Genomic DNA, 27864 nt, shown 5'->3' on the forward strand with positions numbered 1-27864 from the left:
TGAAGAAAAACTATACAAGTTTATTGTCACTGTGGACACTCATAAAGCGATATATTTATTTATATTATTTTATATTTTCTAAAAATTTAAAAAGTATAAAAAGCTGCTTTTTGAAAGCGGCCACACTCGTACACGGCGAAAGCTCAAGGACAACAAAGCCTCGGCCGCAACAACGGGTCTTAATATACATAAAATATATGAAAATTTAATCTATTCAAAAATTTGTGTAACAAAAGAACAACTGTAAAAAACGTACATTCTCACATTACGTAATAATACTAAAGCGGGTTTCATAAACCTCACTACAACTTATGACTTACGTATGTACAAAAGATGGATTCTATTAAAAAACAGAATCTCATAGATTTATAATATTTTTGATACAAAATAAAAATACTATCTGGTCCGAGAGGCCAGAGTCGTCCATTGGTCCTGCTGCTGGTTAAGGCACCTGCAAAAAAAAAAAAAACTTTTACTGAGGGTTGTAAACAACTAGACAAACTAGACAATCTCCTGACCTGTAAAACATCAGGTCATCCGGCCCATCCTGTCTAAGCCAAACTAACATGTTACAGGATGGGGAGCGTTTCATGAACTCCAAAATACCGTCCGGGTCAGGTCAGATTGCAGGCACTATCCACCATATTTGTGATGTTGCTCTAGCATTGACTAAGGGGTCTAGGTTAGGTTAGGTTAAAGCTATTTGATCATTTCTTTAGGTAATTTCAGTAATAAAAATAGTGAATTTACATGTTGATAATTTATCATTATTATATATTAATTTTCAACAATAATAATTAAGTATTTATGAATAACTATTCATTCTTCCCCCAACCAACAGAAACAGTTCTTATTCCAGTTGTATGATAATACAAGTAAACAAGCAACACACACATGGCAGCTAGCGGCATAATATTTTAAACTTTGCTTATTTAAATTTACAAACATACAGTAGCCTACATTGATTAGTTTTTAATAGTAGGCCTACTACATTCTCTACAATACATTAACGGACCCTCGATGTTGTTTCGTGGCACGTGGCTAACAAAGCAAGAACGTGATGTGCCTGCAATCTGACCGTGGCAACCCCTGCAGCACCTTCTGGCCCGGACTGATCTTTGGAGTTGGTGAAACGCTCTACTTATTTAAATTATTACCATTGGAATTAATGAAATTTGGAGTTAGCAAACCTCACCCATAGTAGTATAGTATTTAAGTCCCTTTACTACTTCACTACTTTGTTGAGAAAGAATCAAATCAAATCAAATATGTTTTTATTCATAATATGTACAATTTATGTACAATGAAAGATGTCAGATCTTATTTCTAAGAAATAAAAATAAGTACATAAAAATTAAAATGAGCCTATTTACAAGTATAATACAATATACCTAAATCTTACCAACAACGCCATTTTTGTTATTTAAAAACTCATTAATTGAATAGCAAGTGTTCTCAATTATGAATGCCTTTCATTTTTTTTAAATAAATAAATATAGGATGGAGAGGACACAGCTAACTCACCTGATGAAAGGTTGCAGATGAGTCAAAGAACACATAAAATCACACACATAATTTACTTAATATTTCGCCTCTTTCAGAGGCTTCTTCAGAAGTAGGCCTAGATGGTAGTTACAAAACAACAGTTTAAATAGGATGACACAGTTTGAATTCAAAATGTCTGACAGGTTGTCCAACTGACACTGCACAAAGCACTAAATACAGGCACATTGCAATATTGTATTTACATATAATATGTACATTGAAAAGCAAATTAGTTTTGTCCATGAAAATAAATACTTAAGAGTTAGCTGTGAGGGTGAGGATATGAGGATATTATCTAATGTTGAGGTTAGGTGGGGTTCTGGAGTTGGTCACAAACTGGTAAGCTAATTCCCATCTTCTGAGCATTGAACTATTGCATTGGTTCTTTGGCAATGATTTTAGAGCTTTTATGGTGAAACATTCATCAAATAGAAGTTGGTGGGATAAGGCATGTTGTGCAACTGGTTTTTCTTTGCTAGTTTTAACATCATGTCGATGGCCGTTCATGCGTTTTCGGAGAGTCTCGGTTGTTAGGCCTATGTACTGGGCTGGACAATGTGAACATTGAAGCTGGTAGATAAGGTTCTCTGAGCTGCAGGTATGATGGCCTTGGATTCTGTAATTTTTATTATGGTATGTGCTGGTAAAAGTTTCTGTAGGATGGTGTATCTGGCAAGATTTACATCGGTTTTCATTGCATGGGTATGAGCCCGGTCTTGGTTTCTCAGATGGTATTTTTGATGGATTTGGGAGTTTTGGGTGGACTAGCATATTCCTCAAATTTGGGGGTTGCCTATAGATTATGGAAGGGGCTCTTGAAAGGAGGTTTTTGGTTTGGCTGGAGGACTCTAGGATTTTGAAACCTGTTTTAAGGAGGTTGTTTAGTTGTTGCAGGCCAGGGTGGTAAGTGGTTATCAAATTTACTTGAAGATGGTTGGTATTTTTCTTTGTAGTTGGACGTGGGTTCTGAGCCGCTTGGATCTGAGATTTTACGAGAGTGCTAGGATAGCCTCGGTTTTCGAAGGCTTTTTGAAGTTGGGTTTGGTATTGTGTACGGTCTTTCGGTTCTGAAATTAGGCGATTTCCCCTTAGGGCAAGACTGTAAGGAAGTGATCTCTTGGTGTTATTCGGATGACAACTAGAAAAATGGAGGTATTGTTGGTGGTTGGTCGGTTTTATGTGGATAGATGTGGTGAGGCTATTGTTCCTTAGATGAATTGTAAGGTCTAAAAAGTTGATGGAAGTCTCAGAGAAATCCCAGGTGAAATTTAGCGGTCCAAAACTGTTGAGGTCTTCCAGGAACTTCCGTAGTGATTCTTCACCGTGGGTCCAAATTATGAAAATATCGTCAATGTATCTAAACCAGCAGATGGGGAGGTGTTCACGGCTAGACAAAAACTTTTCTTCATAATTCCCCATGTAGAGATTAGCATAAGATGGGGCCATTCTTGTACCCATGGCAGTGCCCTTGATCTGTAGGAAGTGTTTGTCCTGAAATTGGAAATAGTTCTTTTCCAGAATGAATTTTATCAGTTGAGTTATAAACGAAGTGGTGGGTAGGGATCCTTTGGGTCTGTTTTGAAGGTAGTTTTCTGTTGCTGTTAGGCCGTGGACATGAGGTATGTTTGTGTAGAGTGAGGTGACATCAATAGTGGCCATGAGAGTGTTAGCGGGGAGTGGTTGTCTGACATTGTTAAGTTTTTGCAAAAAATCATTGGAGTCCTTGATATATGAGGCCAAGTTTTGTACTAGCGGTTGTAGATAGGCGTCTACGTATGAAGAGATACGTTCCGTTAAAGAACCGCAGCCTGATACTATGGGCCTTCCTGGCGGTGGTGTTATGCCTTTGTGGATTTTTGGTAATATGTAGATTTTAGGGCAGATGGGTTCTTCTGGTATTAACAGATTTGTTGTTTCTGGGGAGATATTGTTGGATTTGGAGTGTTTGTAAATTATTTCCTTGAGTTCAGCGGTGTACTTTATAGTTGGATCTTCTTTCAGAAGGAGGTAGGTGGAAGAATCACTGAGCTGGCGTTGGATTTCTGACACATAATCAGATTTATTCATTATCACTGTGGTCGAGCCTTTGTCAGCTGGAAGGATCATGATATCAGTATTTGATTTTAAAGTTGAAATGGCTTTTTTCTCGGCTTCGGTGAGGTTATGGAGTGTTGTAGAGGTTACGTTGTTTTCGAAAGTGGGATCTGAGATGTTTTGTACCAAGAAGTTGATGTATTGTTCTATCGGATGGTCTGCTGGTAACGGAGGGGGATCGAAGTCCGAGGGTGGAGCAAACTTCGCTAGGGAGGGCTCCACACTGTTGGATTTCGAGTTGTCTTGATCTTGTGAGTTGAAATAATGTTTGAGACGTAGGTTCCTAGCTAGCGACATGATGTCTTTAACTAGGCCAAAATGGTCAAAACGGGGTGTGGGACAAAAACTGAGACCCTTGGTCAAAACTGTTTTTTCTATTTCTGAGAGCTGGTGGTTGGATAAGTTGCAAACTTGTTGTTCATTTGTAGAGGTTTCAGGGTTGTTTGGGACAGAATTGCTCTTGAATGGGGAAGTAGGAATCTTCGGTGGTTTAGGTAGAAAGGGTTTTTGGCCTACTGGTATAGGTAGTCCTAAGAGGGAGGCCAGACAAGGCCTATCTGAGATTAGAGGAACCTGATGTGGTTGGGTTTGTTGGACTAGGCCTATAGATCCATATTGATGTATATGTTTGATACAAAGGTTAGAGAGTTTTCTGAGTTTTCTTTCAGCTTCTTTGTTCATATTAATTAAGGCTTTCTGTGCTATTGAATTGAGATTATCTGCTAGTTGTGGTTTGTCATTCAAAATCAGCTTTGTGAGGTCAGAAAGAGCCTTTCTGTGGTTATACATTTGTTCAGAGTACAGTTGTAGGACAGATTTAGTCAAATCTATTGATTGTTTGTAGGCTAGGGCTAATATAGCAGGCCACATATTAGGGGGCATGCCACTGATGGCTGGTTTTACAGTTAGGCCCACTGGAGTTAGGCCTAGAGTAAGGCAAGAACTCAGGAAATGTACATGACATATAATTTTTGATAATTTGAAAGCATGTTGTTTGGCTTGTTTTAGCCAAAAGGAAGATAGGTTCATAGTGGATAGGATAGTTGGACAGTAACACTAAGGAAAGAAAGGAGTAAAGGAAAGAGTGAAAAGATTTGTCACTTTAAGGTTATGTTTTTAGGAAAAAGCATTTAGCTTGGATTAAATAAATAAATATAGGATGGAGAGGACACAGCTAACTCACCTGATGAAAGGTTGCAGATGAGTCAAAGAACACATAAAATCACACACATAATTTACTTAATATTTCGCCTCTTCATTTTTTTTATTATTTATTATTTTATTTTTCATTTTTTTTATTATTTATTAATATTAATCTCACTTTTCAAACGCTCAATCTCACTTTAAGGAAAGGAATAACTGTAGGAGTTTTCACACTTACTGGAGGCAGTGGATATCAGTGATCTCCTCTGAGAAGTTCGAGGAGTAAGTCAAAACTGGGACCTTCACCCTCCTTGTTCTTCATCGACAACATCTCTTTGCCGACCTGAAAAATATTAAGTAAAAATAAACACAAGGCAATGCACTAACTTTGTAAATTGAAAGTCTAAAAAACTTTTTTCTACTTCCTAACCCCTAGTCTCCTCCCTTCAAAAATTGTTTTGAAATTACACAGTTGGATATAAAATTGTTCGGTGGATTAACTACAAATTATCAGTTTTGTTAGTCAGTCCTTAGTTGAATCCATTAAGAACTTGCCAACACTCAACAGAGCTGCTTGCTCTTCACCTACCTTAAAACATTTATCTGAGTTGAGTGGTTGTTACATGGCCAAAGTTGTTGCACCATGAAATATTTTAAAGAATGCTTTGAGTTATAAAGGTCGGGGCAGGCTATGTGTAATGTTACCTGACAGGTCCGCTGCAGGTCGGGTATTCTCAGCAGCAGTTCACCAAACTTTGAAGGTATGTCCGGGTAGTGGGCCAGAGTGTAATGTTGTAAAGCTTGCAGTGCCTTCTCCTGTGATGCTCTCACTTTCTCTGGCTCCCTCAGATCACTGGCATCTGCAAACAACGACGTTCAATCACATTTAGCGTTATTGACCATAACTAAGTTTAGTTTTGGTACTTAAGTATTATACGGAGGCCACCCTTATACAACGCGCTGCGGCGGTTAGGTTTGGTCATCATGAAGCTTTTATGACTTGTCTGGTTCGATTCATAACGAAAGTAGGAAAGTCCTACAAACATATTTATAATAGACCAACCTAACCTAACCACCGCAGCGCGCTGTAAAATAAGTGGTCTCCGTATAATACGTAAGTACCTTAGTTATTAATTCCGTAATAAGGTTATTAATAGTAATAAGGTTCCGGAATTTATAATTTTTAGTTTATACAAGTTAAGTGTTGGCAAGACTGTCAGACATTTAAAACCGTGCCAGAACTGTAACTGCCATTCTACCTTCTACCTCTGAAGAAGCCCCTGAAATGTGTACTTTTTGTGTTCTATTGACCTCCTGAGACTTCTTTATTCAGGTGAGTTTGTTGTGTATCCTTCCTTTCTCCTCAATAATTTTGACCACAACTGAGTAAATTTAACACGTTTGCTGCTACGGACGTTCCGGAATGTCAGCCGGACCACGGCGCCAGGAGCTAGGAACGTTTCGGAATGTCACCGTTCATTGTTGTTTAACATTGCCATGGATCAGCCAGCTCGTCACGAGCGTCCTATATTTCATTGCAGCTTGTAGGGACGTACTTTTCTGACAATAAAAAATAGTTTCCCAAAATACCACCAGGGTCATTTAGAACAAGGCTTTGTCCCTCCTTTTTCCTACTAAATAGCGTTACTACTTTACCGACTGCAACCTGGGTTTTGCTGCTATCTATCAGAATCACTTAGTACTATGTCCAAAGCCCGTTTTATTGCAGAACATTGCGACAACATTACTACTTTTGTTTTTACTGTAATTCGGTGTATCGGCGGTAATGTTAGTTAGTTATGAGCGTTAGTTCAGCTCCTGGCGCCGTCCCGGAATCTAGCGGTCAGCAGCGAATGTGTTAAGTATTTTTTATGATCATTTGAAAAGAAGAAATGGATACAGAGAGAACTGACCCACCTACAGTAAGACCAATGTTCTAAGGATATAGCATACTAAACGTTTACCACACAATTAACCTGTATATCCCCCCACCATGGGGTTTTTCAAGAAGGAAGCTGTAGCGTTTAAATTCAATAGCCACACATTTTTTTCTTTCAAAATCTAATACATTCTTTTAAACATCAATGGCCATACCATATGTGTCACAACATATGCTCGAGACATGTTAAAATGAATAATGTGCCTTTAAAATCAATGTGCCTTTAATACACGTTCCTGAATAAAGAAGCTAAGAAGTAACAAAACTACACAATGCTACTCCCTCACACCACACTAATCTTCCATTCATATTTGGGTTAAAATACACCTGAATAGCCTTTTCTATTGAGAAAATATTTAAAATGTTAAATCAAAAACTACACTAAGCAATGTACAAAAATAATTACTGTCCATCAACCTATTCATTCTTCATTAATTCTACATTCCTTTATTAGAATCTACACAAACTCACCAGAAGTGAGAAGTACGATGACCTTCATGGCAACGTACTCGTATCGGTCGACCCTCAGTCTGCGCAAGTGCTCGGTGAAGTTGAGCATGCGCTCGATGGCAGGGCCGAGGCCGAGTTCGCGCGCCTGACTGAGCGAGATGCACTTGCCCAGCGACACTCGGATCTCCCCCGGCGACGACATGGAGCGGAAGCAGCACGAGAACAGCAGCAACTCACACCACGCATTGATCAACAGAGAGATCTGGTCATCAATCTGAGAATACAAGAATATGCTTTATGAGTCAAGTCAATCATTACTCAAAGGTTGAAGTTGTAAACATACTGCACAAGGACTTGAGGGGTTTTGGGGATATGTGTAGGGGTAGCAGGCTTATCTGAATGGACTAGAGTCCACTCTGGCACAAACAAGAAATACAGGGTGTCTAGCAAAGGGCTCGGCCGAATCCCCGCATATTTCCTGAGTAACTTCCATTTTTCCAGAGGCATTTTTTAAAGGTAAATTTGGCAAAAGTTTATCAAATTTAATACATTTCATATGCAATACTAATAAAAAGAGTGCACACACTCACGCAAGTACGCAAAACAACTTAAAAACATGTGCACATCACCAACAAAGCCCATCTGTGGCAGAAGAGGTAAGGCCTCTAGCTGAGGTAGCGGTTGGGTGGCCGTTGGGGAAAGGTGGCCACGAGTGAGAAATTATGAGTTGCAATAGTGGCTATTAGTGCTGTAGCGCGTAGCGGTAACCCCGTGAGCATACCAGGCTTGCCAGGTTTTATTATACAGTTGAACCTCTATAAGACAAATTTTAAGGGGTACGGGAAAAATTCGTACTATAGAGGTATTCTTATTATTCTTAATAAAGAGGGTCGTTTTATCGAGGTTTAATGCTGCTGTTATTCTTCTTATAGAGGTTTCTCCTCGCTCAAAGGTTTTTCCAAACAATGACTGAGGAAGGAGGAGGGATAGGAGGGGGTTTCATGTTGAGACAAGCTTCTGTTTGTTTTGAAAACTACGTACTATGGAGGTTAAGATTATGATAAATTCGTCTTATAGAGGTCACGTTCGTCTTGTAGAGGTTTTGTGCTAAGAATATTCGTTGTATAGAGGTTAATCAGTCCTAGCCCATGTCACAAACAAATTTGTCTTATGGAGGTTTTTAACTTAATTACTACGTTGTATAGAGGTGTTTTTAGCATTGACCTATATGAAAGTGTCAAGGAGATTAAACAAATTTTTCTTATCGAGGAATTCGTTTTATCGAGGTTCGTACAAACGAGGTTCAACTGTATTAACAATACACACAAAACAGATCACGACGCGGGAATCTTTAATTTAATCAATGCTGATGTTTAAATGAAATATTAACAACATACATAGTAGCCCAAATCCTGGGTCCTGGGCTGGACGGCTTCGAGAAAATGGCGTCTATAGCCTGTCCTCTTCGTAACATGCTGATTTTGCTTTTCACGATAATAAATGTTTCCGGTTGGAGAAGATTTTACACAGGTTCTGTTTGACTCTCAACGATTGTTGAATATTTAAAATAAAAAATCGATTCAGGAAAAGTTCCTGTACATTACTGCCATGATTACAGAATTTCCGTATAATTCCCGCATAGTTCCCGGCATCATAATATTCCCGTATAATTCCCGCTTTTTACAGTTTTTCCCAGTTGCCGGACAACCTAAAATAATTTTTTTTTTTTTAAATATTCAAATTTGTCTGTAAAGTTGAGTTTTTTTATGCAAACCCTTCAGAATAGACTCTTCCCTATTCGATTAATCATGCTATGCTCACAAAAACCATGAATTTCTCAGCTATACAATCACAAGTGAACAATATACACTGCATCACTAGCCAGGTCAACCTAATAAAGTTAATTACCAGACTAATCATATTAGTTTGACAAAAATGTGTACAGGGTTCCTTCAATCAAAAAATTGACAAGTCATATTTTGGTCAAATTGATGTTGATATTTTGAAAATTCTTGACATGCATCTGAGGTAAACGTTAGCTAAATATTTTTCATAATAAATCAAGTTTAAACATTCTAACCGTGATATTTTTGAAGAGAGGCAAGGATTTACACCACTTGACTATCTTGTAGAGTCGATGGTCCGCAATGTTGCAGAGGTTTGCTAGGAAGTCTCCGCCGCTGCCCCCGCTGTGACTCGCAGGACTTCCCCCCACTCTACCTCCACCTCCCCCACCACCTTCACCTCCTGGCTCATTGTACTGCCACAAGTGCTCCACTTCCATGATTTCCTGCAAAATAGGAATAAGTTTAAAGAAATAAAAAAAAAAAAAACTATATAAAATCTTTCTTAAGAACTGTACAGCAGTGTATGAATTATTTATAGGCTATATTACCTGGATTTTTAATTTGTAGTAAAGATATAAAAAAAAGTGTTTTAGTTATGTCTTATGTGTTATTTGTTGGAGTTACAACATCATCCAATTTACTTATTACCTGTTTTATAAAATCATATGTTATCTATCTAGTTTTGTTATGATTATAAGTAAATAAAAGTTATTATTGTGTGAGTGTTATTAAAGAATAGTTGATTCAATTTCAACAGATTATGAGACTCAATTAAGTGAGGAATATGGAAAGAAATATGAGTAATCACATTGAACTTTTGAACAGAAATAATTATGACACATGGAAAATGCAGATGGAAGCAGTTTTAGTTAAAAATGATTTACTTGGGTATGTGTTAGGAACCATTAAAAGGCCTCTAGAAGAAGGTGAAAGAATGACTGCTTGGCTAATCACTGATGCAAAGGCAAAGGCAGATATAATCCTCTCTATCAGCCCAAGCGAATTAAAGCAAGTGAAAGGATGTAACACTTCAGCAGAGATATGGGAAAAATTAAAAGGCATTTATGATTCCAGTGGACCAGCAAGGAAAGCCTTTTTGTTAAAGAAGCTAATTTTGGCAAAACTGACCCCTGATTATGATGTCAGAGATTACATGAATATGTTTTTTGATGTAGTGGACAAATTAAAAGGAATGGACATCGATATTAATGAGGATCTTTTGACAATTATTCTTTTGTATTCCCTGTCAGATGAATTTGAAAACTTTAGAATTGCTATTGAAACAAGAGATGCACTGCCTTCTCCTGAAACTTTGAAAATAAAAATTGTAGAAGAGTGGGAAGCGAGAAAAGAACATGGTAAGAAAGAGAGTAGTGAAGCTCTGCTAGGAAAATTTCAGAATAAAGTTAGATTTCAACCAGGAAGATTTTCAAAAGACTCTTATAGAAATAGAACGGAATCAGTTGATTTTCCGTTTCGATGCTTTATATGTAAAGCGATCGGGCATAAAGCAAAATTTTGTCCCAAAGCAAATAAAGATCAACAAAACGTAGCGATTGCTAAGCTAGAAGAAGTAGGACTTAATTCTTCAGTACAAGATGACTCTTATTTTGGAAACTTGTCAATGAAAGATATACAGTGGTGTTTGGACAGTGGATGCACTTCACATATGACTCATGTGAACAGTAAATTTACCAAGTACAAGCCTGTAAATGGAAGAAGTATATCTCTTGGCAACAATTCATCAACTGATGCAAGAGGGGCTGGAACAGTTAATATGAACATTTTAAATGGGAGTACAAATCTAAGCGTTAATTTGTATGACACTTTGTATGTACCAGAACTTCAAACAAATCTGATGTCTGTAGCTAAAATTACTGACCATGGGTATCACGTTTTGTTTAAAAAAGATGCTGCTTTGATAATAGATCAGAATGGACAGACAAAGATCCATGCGAATAGGTTAAATGGACTTTATTACGTACAAGAGAGTAGTGAAGAAATGAATATAAGCTGTGAAAAATCAAGTCTATTGTCTTGGCACCAACATTTTGGACACTTGAACTTTGGAGACTTGAAAAGAATAATCAATTTAAATATGGTTAAAGGTATTAAAGTGAACACAAAAGAGCTTATTCCACAATGCGAGGTGTGTATTCAAGGAAAATTTACAAAAAGACCTTTTCCTAAAAGTGAAAGAACATCTGAAGTGCTGGACATTATTCACTCTGACATCTGTGGACCAATGAAAACTGAGTCACATGGAAAATCTCAATATTTCATTACTTTTATTGATGATAGCTCAAGATGGGTTGAAGTTTACTTTTTGAAGAAGAAAAGTGATGCATTAGATTCTTTCAAAAGGTACAAGAACAAAGTAGAAAATTTTACAGGAAGAAAAATTAAATATCTTCAAACAGACAATGGAGGAGAGTATGTTAACAGAGAGTTCGATGGATTTTTGAATTGTAATGGTATTCAGAGAAGATTAACATGTAGCGGAACGCCTCAACAAAACGGAGTGGCTGAACGGATGAATCGTACATTAAACGACATGGCAAGATGTTTGCTCATTGAAGCAAATCTTCCTCAAACGTTTTGGGCAGAGGCAGTTGCAACAGCAGCTCATGTTAGGAATAGATGCCCATCAGATGCAATCGATGGTGTATTACCATATCATAGATGGTATAGGAAAATTCCAAATGTTTCATATCTAAAAAAGTTTGGTTGTAAAGGTTTTATCCTAGACAAGACAAATGACAAATTTCAATCAAGAGCAAAAGAAGGGATATTTGTTGGTTACTCAGATGTATCAAAGGGCTGGAGGATGTGGTTACCCGAAGATAGGAAAATCATTACAACTCGAGATGTAGTTTTTGACACATCTTCCTTTCCACATGTCGATGCAAATCATACTAATTCAAGCTTTAGGGTATTGCCTGTAGACAGTTTACTCCAAAGACATGAAAAGGTCGAAGAAAATCAAAGAAGTGTTCAAGTTGATCAACCAAAAGGTACTGATGAGAAAAATGTACTTGATGATAGGCAAACATTAACAAATGAAACTAAAGAACATATGTCAAATGAAATGGAAGAGATTGAACATGACGAGCCATATATGATTGATGGGGATAATAATGGAGATGATCATCAGAATAATGATATTAACTTGAAAGTAAGAAAATCTGAAAGAAAAACAAAAGGTGTTCCTCCTAACAGACTATCATTAATAGCTCAAGGAAATGTGATTGAGCCAAAATCTTGGAAACAATTGGAGAAATTGCCTGAACCTGAGAAAAAACAATGGGTTGTAGCAGCTCAAGAAGAAATGGAAGCCTTATTAAAAAATGATACATGGGAACTTGTAGATTTACCTCCACAGAAAACAGCAGTTGGATGTAAATGGATATTTAAAGCAAAGTATGGAGATGACGGTATGGTTGAGCGCTATAAGGCACGTTTAGTAGCCAAAGGTTACTCACAGAAATATGGAGAAGACTATGATGAAATATTTGCTCCTGTTGTTAATTCAACAACAGTAAGAATTTTTACTAACCATAGCAGCGACAAAAGATCTGACTGTGCATCATTTTGATGTAAAAACAGCCTTTTTAAATGGAAAGTTAGAAGAAGAAATATATATGCAACAGGCCGAAGGTTTTGTGAAATCTGATAATGAAGATAAAGTTTATAAATTAAAGAAATCAATTTATGGGCTAAAACAAGCAGCTCGGGCCTGGAATGAAACACTGAATACAACAATGATGAGCATGGGATTTGAAAAAAGCAATTCTGACCCTTGTTTATATACGAGTAATACTGATGGAAATTATACATACGTAGTGGTTCATGTTGATGACATTTTGTGTGTTGGATCAATTGAAAATGTCAAGAAAACATTTCAAAAACTGACACAATGCTTTGAAATGAAAGACTTAGGAGTTGTTCACAACTACTTAGGAGTTGAAATTGATAAGATGAATGGAGACTTTTACATTCACCAAAGAAGAAAAATAAATAAAGTCATAATTGAACATGGGCTGGAAAACAGTAAACCAGCAAGAACACCAATGGAAGTTGGATTTATCAACTCAACAGCTATGTCACCAGATCTGCCGGATAACAAAATGTACAGGAAGGCAATAGGATCACTTCTTTATCTTGCTGTGACATCAAGACCGGATATTTTGTCAGCTGTTGGAATTCTAGCTAGAAGAGTTGAACAACCCACCCAAAGTGATTGGAATGCTGTAAAGCGAATAATAAGATATCTGAAAAGTACCATTGACAAGAAATTAAAATTAGGGGTGGAAAAAGAATTGAAATTGTCATGCTATGTAGATGCTGATTGGGGGGGTGATTTAGCAGATAGAAAATCAATCAGCGGAATGATGTACAAGTTAGGAAACAGCACTATAAACTGGATTAGCAAAAAACAGACCAATGTCACTCTTTCTTCAACAGAAGCTGAATTCATGGCCGCAAGCTTAGCCACTCAAGAAGTAGTGTGGTTAAGACTATTGTTGAAAGATATGGGCTTCCCCCAAGAAAATCCTACAGTAATATTTGAAGACAATCAGAGCTGTATCAAGTTTATTGAAAATGAAAAGATGAGTGCTAGAATAAAACATTTAGATATTCGAAAACATTACGTCCGAGAAATGATAAATAAGAACGAAGTATTTCTGGAATACTGTCCAAGTGAAAATAATCAAGCGGACCTTTTAACAAAGCCACTTCTAGGGCAAGTGTTTAAAAGATCACTCTTTTACCTAGGACTTTACTAGGCATGATGTTGAGAGGGTGTGTTGGAGTTACAACATCATCCAATTTACTTATTACCTGTTTTATAAAATCATATGTTATCTATCTAGTTTTGTTATGATTATAAGTAAATAAAAGTTATTATTGTGTGAGTGTTATTAAAGAATAGTTGATTCAATTTCAACATTATTGATAATTGAACTCTCCAAATTCAGAAAGTAATAGTTTTCCTACAAACTTGCTGACAGTCGTGCTGGGTCTAAGATGAATCAAACTACTTTAACTCATAATTTATTTGCTTTATATTATTCCAGTCAATGAATTTTGGTTAACGATTTTTTTACCTCAACCTAATAATAACAAGTTAGTACACATCTCAAATAGCAAAACTTGCATTGTATCAATCCTAACCCACACATGTTCGTATAATGAACGGAAGCAAAATGACCAGAGACATAATGTACCTGGAGCAGAGGAGGCACAAGTCGTGTGTGTGGTGACTCCCCTGCCTCTAGCTTTACGGGGGTGTCTAGGCGGGGACTGTCCAGTGTGCCTGGCGGAGACATGAGGCTGGCGGGGAGTGTATAGGAACACTGGTAGGTGCTGCGACCTCCTCTCGTCCTATCCTCTCTGATGGCTTCCAGCTTCATGCCCATGTGCAGACACTTGTCAAAGCGGCACGCCGGACATTTCTTGCGCGTTGCAATGGTGACAGGACAGCTGGAGCCCCGCAGACACACATAGTTCTTGCGGTTCTGCACCGTCCGCTTGAAAAATCCTTTACAGCTCTCGCACGAGAAGATCCCGTAGTGGAATCCAGAGATCTTATCCCCGCAGATGGGACACGGGCTGTCACAGAACGTACGGATAACATTGATAATCAAGTCATTGTTAAAAGAAAATAAATCTTTATGGATTATTGAATATTTTAATGGTCATGTTTAGGGAACTTTATTTTGCTCTGCATTTGCTGGCATTGAGCGCTTGATAAATCTACAAGAATGATACGGCTTCCATTTTGCAAAGTTTCCATATTTCCAAATCTTCTTTTTTAGTTTTTGTTACAATAGACAACAATATTCATTATGTATCCAGAAGGTTATATCACCAACAATGACACAACAGACAATCATGTGGACATAGACATGTAAAGAAGGCTGTGACAGTATTAGAAAAAAAAAAAAAAAAAAAAAAGTGGTAAACAGTGAGTGTGTCCATTGTAAAAATTTGTTAATCAAGTCACCGTAGTAATTTAATGACATCCACTGGACAAGTTAAGAATATTCTAATTTCACAATGTGACCATGACCCAAGAATTCAGATAATAAGTATGTTATGACGTATGCCTACCTATTGATGAGCTGTTGCCTACTGATGCCCGGAGGAGTGGCTAGACCACCCGAGTGTTGTACCAACTCTGCCGCCAACACTGACATGCGATCATCCTCATCTGTTCAACACAACATAACTGTTAGGCCTACACACTAATTGACTTAATTCCCACCAGCTCGCAAGTATTTTAGTTTCAAGGTTACTCTATATGTATCACCACTCAGCAAACATGAAAATAATAACAATAAATATTTTCAAAATGTTTTTGGTGCTGCTGGGCTTGTAGAATGAGACTTAGCACTGCTCATCTGAGGGCCAGGGACAAAAATATCTGACTGGAAAAGACAACAGACACAATATTTTTCCAGCTGCTGACTTTATCCAGTATGTCTAACAACCTGACAAATAAAACATTCCACAGTTTTCCAATCTCCAAAGGGTTAAGATTCCAGCATTCTGATTTAAAAAAAAACATTCATTGTGTTTAGGAAACAAATTGATCTCAAGTAAATTGAAACTACGCCAAGTTGAAGAAGTAAAGTCGCACTCACCGTTGGCGTCAACACTAGTGTTGTCGTGAGGACTGTCTTCCACAGTAGCTAGACTGGTCCTGTTAACACCATAAACCAGACCACCTGCAAATCAAAATGTCATTTATATACACAAAATTTAAATAATAAAACAAACTTACACTTCCAGTGATACAAAATATGGTTAACTTATAAAATTTACAAACTAATAATATACTGCTGTTAGTTAAGTCATGTTTGTTTGTGAATTTAGATTGATTTTTTTCAGTTAGTAGAGATGTGGGAGCGGCTCGATTTTTGAGCCAAGCTGAGGCTAGCCTACAGGCTATCAAGTCGGGAAATTGAGCTCGAGCAAAACTTTTACGATAGCGATCACAGGGCGCATCTACAAAGATTGTACGATTCCAAAAATTCACGCTTTTGCCAAATTTAGACTTTCTGTAAGAATATGGTTGTTTTAGCGAATTTCCCTATAGGGAAGTAGCTATTACCGTAGGTGGCACGGTAAGACCTAGACCCGAGACCGATTTACTTTTTCATTTTGATGTCCCCAGAGGCCAAAAACACCATTTGTTCAAATTTTTATATATGTATATATTAGTGATGGGCCGATTCCAAAATTTCTCGATTCCGATTCCGATTCCGATTCTTAAATTTAAGATTTGAATCTCGATTCCGGACTCGATTCCGATTCCAAATTCAATTATGTTTTATGAATGTGTTTAAAATTGTGAAATCAGTACAAGCTTACCAAGCATGTTATCTATTTGTAGAATTTAGAATGTCACACATTCAATACACATTTACAAGGTTATTGTAAAATACTAGCCATAGAATATTATAAAATAACTTTTATATGTACTATAAAAAATCATTCATTATCATTATAAAAAATCAGCCCCTATCCAATTCTTGATTTTTAAATTATATACAAACTAACCTAACCTTATATAAACTTCTAGGAGTAGGCCTAGTTGAAACAAAAACATAATTAATTATACAGCTTAAGCAATAGATCAATAATATTAATATTTGGTATCTGATCTACATTTAAGTCACACGATTCACAACAAAAGTAAGTAGAAAAAGTCAAAAAGGAAAAAAAAAACAGTGTTAGGTACATACATATTTGTTGGTTTATTATTAGTATTACAAAACAAAACACAATCAGTATATTACACTAAAACTGAATCAACACTTGTGTATGATATAAATAAGGAAAATATGGAGAAAAGATTAATAAATCTTTACAGTCCACCTAACTTACCTAATTTTAACATGAATCTTTACAGGTATACAAATCAAATCAATATTGGAAAGAAGTCTAGTTTCTTAATAAAATCAAATTCCTATATTTATTTTTGCACTCTCAATTCATTAGGTACCGTTGTTTGTACACCCTCCTAAAGTTCACGTCCGAAACCATTGTCGATTGTCCATTTGAAAAAAAAATAAAAAATATGAACATTATAAGCAAAATCAAAATGTATATCCAAGCATAACCTACAAAAAAGAGTCTTGAAAGATTTAAGATTGAAACTCAGTACTCAATACGATTTGTTGATGCCGTCGGTACTGGAGCATTTAAGTATTTTTCACTTTATCAGTGTTGCCACTGTTGGCAGACAATAACGGAACCTGCAAAACTACTCTGCCTATCGGCCATTAAAATACCCAGTGTTTGAAGATTTACCCGTTGATTGCAACACTAAACAAGTTTATTTACAATTTCGCGCACTTGAACATTTATAGGTAGTTAAAACCTTCCAATTCACTGTACAAAATTATATTTCCAAGCCCAAGCCCAAGTCGCTTTTAGGCTATAGGACGCTCGCTCTAGTCTCGTTGAGTAGTGACGTTTCGGGACCGAATACGAAGTGTTTTGTTATACTTAATGAATGGTAGCTCAGCTCTGTTTAGGGATGAGCATCGATAGTAGATGTTTTCGCATCACCGATGTTTTTCTATAGATTTTCGTTGTTTTTCACATCGATGTTTTTGACCAAGTGTAATTGAGATATCGATGTTTTCCGTTACTGGAGAGTACAGAGACCAGACGAAAAATTGAAGAAAAAAATCTATGTCTTAGTCCCAAAAACATCGATGTTTTCACAACGATGTTATCGGTTACTGATAACATCGATGTAGCGATGCAATGATTCAGTTAGTAGCACCAATACTAGAAAAATACCGGTATGGATCATAAACATAAACAAATGACGTTGTTGGCCCGAATCCTCTACGAATAGCGTTGAACATATGTTTTGGCAGTTCAATTTAAGCAATGTGAAATAATGTGTATTTTCGGGCCAAAAATGTCATTTGTTTATGTTTATGATCCATACCGGTATTTTTCTACTTTTCTAGTATTCGTGGTTAGTAGCCTTGGTACCACTGGTTGATCTAAATCGATGCTCATCCCTTTCCTTGTATGTCTTGTGAGCTGTGACGCAATGCTTACTCGCTCCAGTCCAGTTTGCCCGAATCTCCAATTCCCATCTGTTAACTGTTTCTCATTGTAGGCTACTTCTGTATTGAGTTCGCATCTATTATTTTTGCAATACGCTCGCTCTAGTCTCGCTGAGTTAGTGACGATACGACCAGGACTTGTTGTTTGCTCAGAGTTGCAAGCAAATCATTAGCAATCTGAATTTATTTTGTTTCTTTGTTGCTTTATATGACGTTTATGGCTTATTTTAACCAATTTTATCAAAGAATCAAAGAGAGTCGGAATCGATCCCAAACCCACGGAGATTCGAATCGAATGCTCGATTCGATTCCGGCGGAATCGAGAGTATTTTGGAATCGAGAATCGGAATCGGCCCATCACTAGTATATATATATATATATATATATATATATATAGACTTATATATATATATATACGTCCGTGAACGCGATAACTTGAGTAAATTTTGTCCGATTTTGATGAAATTTGGTTTAAAGGTGTAAAGCGGGATAAACTTGAATGAGTTCGCGAACCAGCACGATCGGACCATGGGAACGGGGCTTTACGGGGGGTTTTATGGGGTAAAAATTGGTTTTTCTCACTTTTGACCCTCAAAACACAAAATTTCCCGATTTCTCTTTAGACCTTTTTAAAGAGCTTAAAAAAACAAATAATTTAGTATATAAAAGTATTTTTATTCGATTATTAGTAACGGAAAAAATTTAAAAAAATTGTAAATTTAAAATTCCTATGTTATTCTTATGGAGAATATTGTCAAATGTTGTAGTTTGCTTGTTTATGGATATATTTTGATCAAACTTGGCAAATTTATTTATTTTGTACTAAGCTATCAATATTTTACTCAAAAACACACTTTATTAGTTTCCTTGTAGCAGCAAACCTAGGTACTCGTTAAACCTAATGTTATTAAAATATATTTAACTGAAAATCAATTCAGACAAATGGAAATTCGCTTAGTCAGCAGGTTTGCTGCGGCGGGGGTATTATTTACATCTATGCATCTTCTAGAAGCCCTAGGGATAGCTTACATAGGAGATTCAAAAGAGAAAGGGGCTTAACCCTGGAGGCCTGCTGTTTGGTAACTTATATTTCTAAAATTTAAGTTGGTGTATTAACTCATTTGCTGAATCTAAAAATACAGTGTTATAAAACTGTAGTTGGATATTGTTCACAGACTGTCACCCAACACTTTTTCTTTCTTTTTTCCACACCAATGGCATTTTACAAGAAGTGATCATGAGAATAAAGTTTTTGGGATGTGCCGGGAATTGAACCCTTCCGCACCGAAGTCTGAGACAGTAACCACTAGACTAGCAACACACCCAAAGACACAACCAACACTTATGTAGATGAGGCGGACATACTTTGGACAGCGTAATCCTGGGTGGTCCGTGAGTTGAGCACGGGGGACGGAAACCCTGTGTTCGGCCTGTGAAGGTGGCGACCCTGGATGGGTGAGTGTGTGGGCGAGAACTGGGTTGGTGACACTGACACAGACGAATAACTGTAACAAACAAACTACGGTTAGCTTTGACGATCAATAGCATTGAAAAATTTAAAACTAGTTGCAGTAAATTTTAGAAAAAAAACTAACGTCGGTGAACTAATAAGTACAAAACTGAGAGATGAACCAGACAGGATAGGTATTAACGTTTAACCTGAGAGGTGTAAGTGCTCACCTAGTTGTCAGTAGGTCGACAGTCAAGTCCTGAAAAAAGCGGATGCTTTTAGCGAATTTCCCTATAGGGAAGTAGCTATTACCGTAGGTCTCATGGTAAGACTTAGGCCCGGGACCGATTTACTTTTTCATTTTAATGTCCCCAGAGGCCAAAAACACCATTCGTTCAAATTTTTATATATGTATATATATATATATATATATATATAGATATATATATAGATTTATATATATATATATGTGTCCGTGAACACGATAACTTGAGTAATTTTTATCCGATTTTGATGAAATTTGGTTTGAAGGTGTAAGGCGGGATAAACTTGAATGAGTTCGCGATCCAGCATGATCGGACCATGGGAACAGGGTTTTATGGGGGGTTTTATTGGGTAAAAATTGGGTTTTCTCACTTTTTACCCTCAAAACACAAAATTTCCCAATTTTTCTCTAAACCTTCTTAAAGAGCTTAAAAAAACAAACAATTCAGTATATCAAAGTGTTTTTGTACGGTTATTGGTTACGGAGAAAACTAAAAAAATTGTAAATTTAAAATTCCCATGTTATTCTTATGGAGAATATTGTAAAATGTTGTAGTTTGCTTGTTTATGGATATATTTTGATCAAACTTGGCAAATTTATTTATTTTATAGTAAGCTATCAATATTTTACTAAAAACACACTACTTTATTAGTTTCCTTGTAGCAGCAAACCTAGGTACTCGTTAAACCTAATGTAATTAAATAGATCAATTGAAAATCAATTCGGCCAAATGGAAATTCGCTTAGACGGCAGGTTTGCTGCGGCGGGGGTATTTCAATCAAGCTGTCCTTGATCCATGGGTTTTTAATAAATGGAGCTGATTTTGGTCAGTAATCCTGTCAGCTGAATTTCAACTCCAGTTCTTTCCTCATCTTGTGTTTTAATCATAGAGATGAATGGATTATATCTGGAGTCATCATTCTATGTTTAAAAAGTGTACCACTGTTTTCACTGTTTATCGTGTTGTTATGTTGGCCATGGTTGGATAGCTGACAAATTCATTCAAAATTTATTCTGATCTTTACAAGCATGTTATTTGGATTATTTAATGGACTTTTATCAAGAATTAATTATTGCATGTGTGTTTAAAGTAATTTTAAAACCTTATCAATTGTTTTTAATACCAAATACTAACTTATTTTCCTCTTATCAAGTTGATGTATTTGTATAACAATGTTGACATTTTAACTAACAACAACAGAACGACGCCATATTGATTCTAATTTGACAAGTCCAACCGAACCGAGACAGTTTGACCGACAAAACACAGCAATAAGCGGCCATCTTGAAGGCACGCTTTTCATTAAATGATTAACAAGAGAGTAGTGACTACAATTAAAATCCATTCATATATGATTTAAATAAACACTGTAATGTGTTGGTGTCATAGAAAATAATTTAATTTGAGCTTTAATTCGGAATATCAGAAACATACAAATATTTTATTTATATCTTGTTTACATAACTTGATTTCTAGACCTGCTGTCAAGTCAGTGCATGCTTACCTTTGGCTGTAGCAGCTGGAATGTTGTGAGCCGCCGTACTGGCTGGCGTCTGAGTTGTTGCGGCTGAGGGAGGGGGAGGGCAGTGTGTGTCGGGAGGTGACAGGGCTGGCGGTGGGGCTGTAACAGCTGTACACTGCAGAGTCAGGACTGGGGGTGGGGCCCCCGCTGTGTCTTTGGGGCAACACGGGGCTGTAGCCACTGCTACTACCTGCACAGGCGTAGTGAACAATTAGCAATACAGAACTCTTCAACCATTAACTCAATAGCCATTAGAGCAACCTGATGGGAGAATAACAAGTAGTTTTAGACACAGCCAAATTAGTACATTGTTTGCATTATTTTTGCTTTTGTTTATTTTGAAATCTCTTTCTATGAGGTCAACAGCCTCATCCCGACCCAGTATCATCTTTTTTCCGTAACTTCATTTTGCCTTGTCTTGTCTAAATCAATTAGCTATTGAAACCGTGGTGTGGGTAAAAGTACTGTATTATGGTTGAGGTAGGTTCTACTGTATTTATTTTTGGCTCCAAGATCGTTTTAATTGTTTTAGCATTGACTTTTAAATACTGAAGTAGACACCCATCTTTATAGACAAACTCTAGCCAATTATTATTTCAAAAGTACACAGTTCAATAAGCCACACACGGAGTGCATTACAGTCTAAAATGTTATTTTCTCCCTTAGTATTTGTCACTGGGATAAAATATATGGCATAAAAGGTGTTATAGTTTACAATAATCATCCTATCCTGTCAGTTTGGTTAAAGTTGTATTATACAGAGGTACGTGATTTACAGTAGTACACTTTGTCAGTGCCTCATAAACTATGTCCATGTTTATTCTAATGCTGGTGATATGTAGAAGGTTATACTCACTAAGTAGCCTGTCCACAAGGAGAGGAAGCTCTGTCTGGTTGTTACACCTCACATGTTCCATCACTTTGTCCATCTGTCAAACACAACACACAGTAAACAACTTTTACAAAATAATATAAGATGTAGGATGTATGCAATAAGATTTCAGATGGGACTTTTCATTAAAAAAACATTCAATGTTCATTATTTTGTACGTAGACAGTAATCTCGCATATTTCCGTTTCCAGCAGTGCTAAATAATAATCTCTGTTAATCACACCTGCAAGGCTTACTTGGATTGAAATAAAAAAAAACTTTTACTAGACTAATTTTTGATTATTGAATATTGTATGCATAAGCACAGTTTTACTGTGCATGGTTTAAGCCAAGTGCAGATAAAAAAAACTCAATTCAATATATTGAAAAATTAATTCAAGTACTCATGTCTTTCCTAGAAAAATTATTTAATCAAATTATTTAAAAAAACCTTGAGAGAAAACAACCTTATTAAGTCAGAACAAATAATACACACTTCCTTTTCCAAACAAATTTTGGAATAAAAAAAAAATATTTAGTTCCCCGAGACGAGAGCAAAAGTACTAACTAGGTTTTGTGGAATTCTATAAAATATGCTACTTAACATTGGATAATTTTGGTGGGAAAATCCTCAATAAGAATTAAGGAATACATCCTAGCCATCTCCTTAAATTTCTAAACATCAAGGATTGACGTAGGAAACTTATCTCATTCAGTTCATTCTCCGTCAAACAGTTTTAGAAACAATTGATCAGGACACTCAAGTCTAACAAAACATGAATTATTTATATATGCATTAAGTGCAGGTTGTATTTTTTTGTAAAATTCAGACAATAGGTTATTTAAAAATAATAAAATTAAAGTTACAAACAGAACTACAAACCTAAGTTAAACTTATTGAATAAACACCAGCAATGGATTCTCTTGAAAACTTTTCAACACAATTTCCAAATTAAATTAAATAAATAGTAAATTACTACAACAATAGCAAGAGTTAATGCATGAGGTTCACACATATTATTTACATGTTTATATCCTCACAGACAACATTAATCAAACATTTAATGCTCAGTTACTGAGACGGTGTATGACAAGATTCAAGAAGGTGTCTGATTTTGTTTTCACCTTTTCCAGTAGCACAGACATGTGACGTACCATGGCTTCGTTGGTGAACTTGAGAGGGCGAGGTTTGTTGTCGTCTGCTGAGGTCTGTTTGACAGTGTTGGTCGTCACCTGGACCCCCTCCATTTCTCTCTCCTCTTCCTGTTACAAATAACATAGTTATGCTGTTTCAATTATAACTAATAACTAACAACTGTGTATCTAATCTATTAACTATACCATAGAAATACGATCTATGGCCTCTCCTATACTAAAGTACTGCACATTTTCCAATTGAAAATAATATTTGTTAGAAACTAAAACAATCCGAATACTATTTTACTAGTTTAATTTTAAGGTAAAACAGATGGACTTTTCCTATCACTGTTTTTTTTTTTTTACTAGACTACGTTTTGGTAGGTAAGGAGACGCACCCCATATAGGTGGTGAAGGGTCTACTGTATAACTAAATTTCTATTTTTCTTCTAAGAGCCAATTTTATGTCCACTTAATCATGAACCAAGGACAAGATAAATAAAGTTAAACTTGCTAACCCAACACACTCGATAATCTTGAATTAGCCCCCTGAATAAGCCATTTGGGCACATTTGTCAATACAGCTTTCATGATTGAAAGCTTAGTGTTGTAAACTCATTCAAGTTGTAATTTCTACTTTGTACTCACTCTTTTGATGGTAGGCATCTCCGAGTCCGAGAGTTCTCCCTCCCATGACATCGGCCTCTCCACACACTCTCCGTCTCCGTCTTCTCTCTTCTTCTTGTTGCGCATGTTGACACCTGCTGGGACACACATTACACAAATACATCAATATAAACATACACCACTCATATTACTACAAGCCCATTAATACCATGACTGTCAATTGTATTATTGCATAGCTTTTAGTAGGATTGTTCTGCTATACAGACGATTCTATATTATTACTGTGATAAGAATGGGACCAGAAGTCTCTAGATTCTTAGAAAAGTTCAGCTAAACCCACAGCTTTTAAAATACAGGGTGGATAAATAGACCTCTATTTTTCTGGAACAACCCATGAGAACTATCCTTATTTATTTTCTGAATAGGTGGAGACCTATATCTCAAATTAGGTTTAGAACCTTTGGATCTGCGGGATTTTATATCAAGATAGAAGTCAAAAGCTCTAACGACTAGACTAGTCCCCAATAGTTGTTGTAACCAAACTTAAGGTTTCTAAAACAACTGATTTGTATTCCAGATACCTTCCACGTGCGGTATAGCTTTCATGCGATTGGTAATAATTCACCAGAACCTTTCATTGCCTTATTCTGACAGGTATTCTACACCAAATGTTATCACAAAAATAATAATGACCCCAAACATTTTTCTTTGGTTTGAAAAAGTATAGTCATTACAATAGTTAATTTGTACAAAAAAATAATTGTTCTTGCAGAGTGGACAAGTCATTAGGTATGGTAGAAATCTCACCAACCCCTTTAAACACAATAAGTTACATTAGACGTGAACTTGTAATAAGTTTTTCTTCAAATAGTAAGCCTACATTGTCAAGCAATTTCAACTCTATATTAAACCCTAAAGACGAGTTTGGACTCACCTGAGAAGTCAATACTGCTGACTTCGGCATCAGACGCAGACCCTTCGTCATCTTGGGTGGTGTCCGGGCCCCCCACCACTACACTGCACTTGCCTGAGATCACTCCTGCGCTTGACCCGAGTCCTACAAACATACAATATACAATACAGCCATCATTAACACGTTCGCTTCTGACGACTCCGATCGGAGTCACGGTGCAGTGTTGTACAAGTTTGTCTACTGTGACCTCCGCATTTATCGGGGATCAACTAAACTATATCAGCATGTTGTGCTGGTCCTATACTTTAATTTGGTGTAGGTAGGGTTTAGGTTGGTAAAATTTCCCGCTAAGTCCCGTCTGGCAACACTTTTTGTCCGTTTTCAGGGATTTTCTCCCTTCAAGCCATATTACAAAGACACTGGCTACGGATTCAGGCAGTGCTGCTATCTGTGAGTTTTTCAGTGAACTATGTCCACTCTCGGGGTAACACAGCACCATCACCACTGCTGTTTTGCCGCTGTCAAGGCTGAAATATTTTAATGCTATTGCGTTTGCTGATCAATGGCGCGCCGAGGCTGCGTCGCATTTCTGACCGTATTGCCAAAAGGGATTCTCGCAGCGAACGTGTTAATATAACTAAACCTTCACTATGTGAGAATACCTCAACAAAAACCCAACATGTGCTGAAGTCTGCACATCAAGCTGAGAACTACTACATTTGAGATTTAGAGTTAGAAGGATTATTGGAAGGAAAGTGGACTGTTGGGTCTCAATAAGAACTAGATCAATGGCTTAGCGGTATAAAGCACTGCCTCTCCAGCCAGGAGGTACCACCCATAAATTAGGGGTTAAAATTCTGTCAAAGGCATGTCTCTTATGATAATACTGTATAAACAATGTTTTCCAAGGCCAGGGCCGGTTTAACCCATACGCGAACTACGCGGCCGCATATGGCGCCAACGGAACATTTTTTTTACGTGAACAACGTAATTTTGTTTATTTTTGCTCAGAGTTCAAGTATTCAAAGCACCACAATAAAGGCATTTATTCTGTTTGTACCAACAGCACTTGAAAATGTTGTATATTTGTACAGCAATACAACTCAATGCCATTTGCAGTTTCGATTTGAACTGAGCTGACGCTCGGCAGTCGGCAGCGTCAGCGCCAGCGTTTGCTGGGATTCATTTCACGAATCACTCATGCTCGAGATAAGCAAGCGCGCAGCGCCACTTGTCACAACAAGAAACTTCCCCTTTCTTTCACTCCTTTCTGCCTCTGATCCTAGAGCAGAGCACTACGTTGGATTGCACTCTTTTAGTTGTATACGTAGGCCCACGATTACTAGAAAAATACCGGTATGGATCATAAACATAAACAAATGACGTTGTTGGCCCGAATCCTATACTAATAGCATTGAACATAACACATGTTTGGGCAGTTCCATTTAAGCAATATTAAATAATGTTTATTTTCTGGCCAAAAACGTCATTTGTTTATGTTTATGATCCATACCGGTATTTTTCTAGTAATCGGGCGTAGGCCTATACCGTATCGGTATCGTATTGGCATTGTTTTGATGATTCATGATTGTTGATAAGCGAATTATTACGAGTGTTTTAAGTTTAATTTATAATTAGCACATTAAATAAAAAGAAAGTATAAACTGAATGAATGAATGAAACATATTGCGAGCCGAAACTATGAAAACAATGGCAGAAAAAAAGAAACCGTCTGGCACTTATCATAGAAAGCGTAAGGTGAATGTGGAGGAGGAAGAAAAAAGGCAAATCAATGAGTAGACTATTGTAGAAATCATCTGGTGGCGAGTCCAGTCAGCCCAAAAGAGTCACGATAGAAGACGGCAATGAATGACGTAGGTATTTATTTATTTATTTTCCAAGGAAAGATTAAAACAAGCAGTTGATCACAAACGGCAAACATTACGTCATTGCCGTCTTCTATCGTGACGTCATGCTTGACGAACATTACATTACGGACTGTTTTTTTAGTGTGTCCTTGGTTTTGCTATAGTTTATATGATGAGTAAAAGTGTATAAATGTCACATTTCTGCGAATAATAAACAGCGTTTTATTGCAAGTTAGTATTCTTCTACCTAAACTTAAAAAAAAAAAATTCTTCCCAAAATTATTGGGAAAAAATTCACAAATACGGTTAAGTTATGTTCATGGTTTGGGGGGGGGGGGGAATTCTAAGTGGCGCTGATTCGGGTGTTCGCTTAACTCTGAAAAATTCCTAGAACCGGCCCTGTCCAAGGCTCAGTATGTATTTGAAAGTTAACAAATTAAAATTTAGTAGTTGGGTAAATTTATTTAAAGTAATCTTTTTTATTTGTAACTAAAGATCAATTTGGTCAATAATTAGCAATGCCCAACTATTAAAATATTGAGGTATTAAAGTAAATTGGTTCTTTTTCTACTTTTAGAAACTTACCGTTGCATGTTGGTTGCTGATATCCAGGATATTTGGACTCTGGCCCTATAAACAGAAAGCTTGTTGTTAATGGCATATTATGATCAAGAAGAATTTTAAGAAATCTTCATATTGTTTGCAAAGGAATGTTTAGGAATTTTTGCAAAACATTTACAGTTTATTCTATTCAGGAGAAATAGTTATTTGTGTAACTAGTGTGCGAAGTAGCACTTTGCTGCACATGGGAGACATGTTAACGCAAGAGCCGCAGGCGAGTCATACAAGTCAAGAAAGTACGTAAATCGTAGCATCAGCATCACTAAAACGATTACAATACTTACTAATATCCGAGGTATCCTGGACGTTGATGGAGGTAACAGTAACTGTTCCGGAGGTTACTACTGTGGGACTCCCTGTGACTGTTAGATCACTCCCTCCTCCCGTCACCCACTGACTGACACTGTCCATCTCTCAGTGTCATCCCCTACTGCTAGCTGCTGCCCATCCTCTGTAACACAACATGACACACATCA

General features: G+C 36.8%; 2 protein-coding genes across 4 annotated transcripts; both read right to left on the reverse strand.

Annotated features, from left to right (window-relative positions):
• Positions 1-27856, reverse strand: LOC128991262 (nuclear hormone receptor FTZ-F1 beta). 3 transcript variants are annotated; one of them, XM_054413977.1, is made up of 16 exons: positions 27673-27856; positions 27353-27397; positions 24921-25043; positions 24008-24120; positions 23348-23485; positions 22208-22280; positions 21334-21541; positions 19479-19618; positions 15666-15749; positions 15133-15232; positions 14247-14631; positions 9252-9461; positions 7193-7445; positions 5488-5642; positions 5021-5125; positions 1-451 (listed from the first exon to the last, which is right to left on the reverse strand). In XM_054413977.1, exons 1-15 carry the CDS (start codon positions 27797-27799, stop codon positions 5036-5038), a joined length of 2244 nt encoding a protein of 747 aa, XP_054269952.1. In that variant the 5' UTR covers positions 27800-27856; the 3' UTR covers positions 1-451; positions 5021-5035. The 3 variants fall into 3 exon arrangements, with proteins under 3 accessions (XP_054269952.1, XP_054269951.1, XP_054269953.1); XM_054413976.1 differs by having other exon boundaries at positions 24008-24123; XM_054413978.1 differs by having other exon boundaries at positions 23378-23485; positions 24008-24123; positions 27673-27855.
• Positions 1837-3936, reverse strand: LOC128992830 (uncharacterized). Its single transcript, XM_054416573.1, has one exon. The coding sequence runs from the start codon at positions 3934-3936 to the stop codon at positions 1837-1839; it is 2100 nt and encodes a 699-aa protein (XP_054272548.1).
• Positions 27857-27864: the final 8 nt, after the last annotated feature.

Source organism: Macrosteles quadrilineatus, unplaced genomic scaffold (genome assembly GCF_028750875.1).
Source record: "Macrosteles quadrilineatus isolate MER2022 unplaced genomic scaffold, UCM_ALF_1.0 Scaffold_4__1_contigs__length_99947679, whole genome shotgun sequence".
Classification (NCBI taxonomy): Eukaryota; Metazoa; Arthropoda; class Insecta; order Hemiptera; family Cicadellidae; genus Macrosteles; species Macrosteles quadrilineatus.

Excerpts from the sequence above, each read along its gene's own strand:
- LOC128992830 (XM_054416573.1), bottom strand. The coding sequence starts at position 3,936 with ATGTCGCTAGCTAGGAACCTACGTCTCAAACATTATTTCAACTCACAA.
- LOC128991262 (XM_054413976.1), bottom strand. The coding sequence starts at position 27,799 with ATGGACAGTGTCAGTCAGTGGGTGACGGGAGGAGGGAGTGATCTAACA. Across the intron at positions 25,044-27,352 it reads TCAGCAACCAACATGCAACG|GACTCGGGTCAAGCGCAGGA; the intron begins GTAAGTTTCTAA and ends GTATGTTTGTAG. Across the intron at positions 5,643-7,192 it reads CATCGTACTTCTCACTTCTG|ATGCCAGTGATCTGAGGGAG; the intron begins GTGAGTTTGTGT and ends CGTTGTTTGCAG.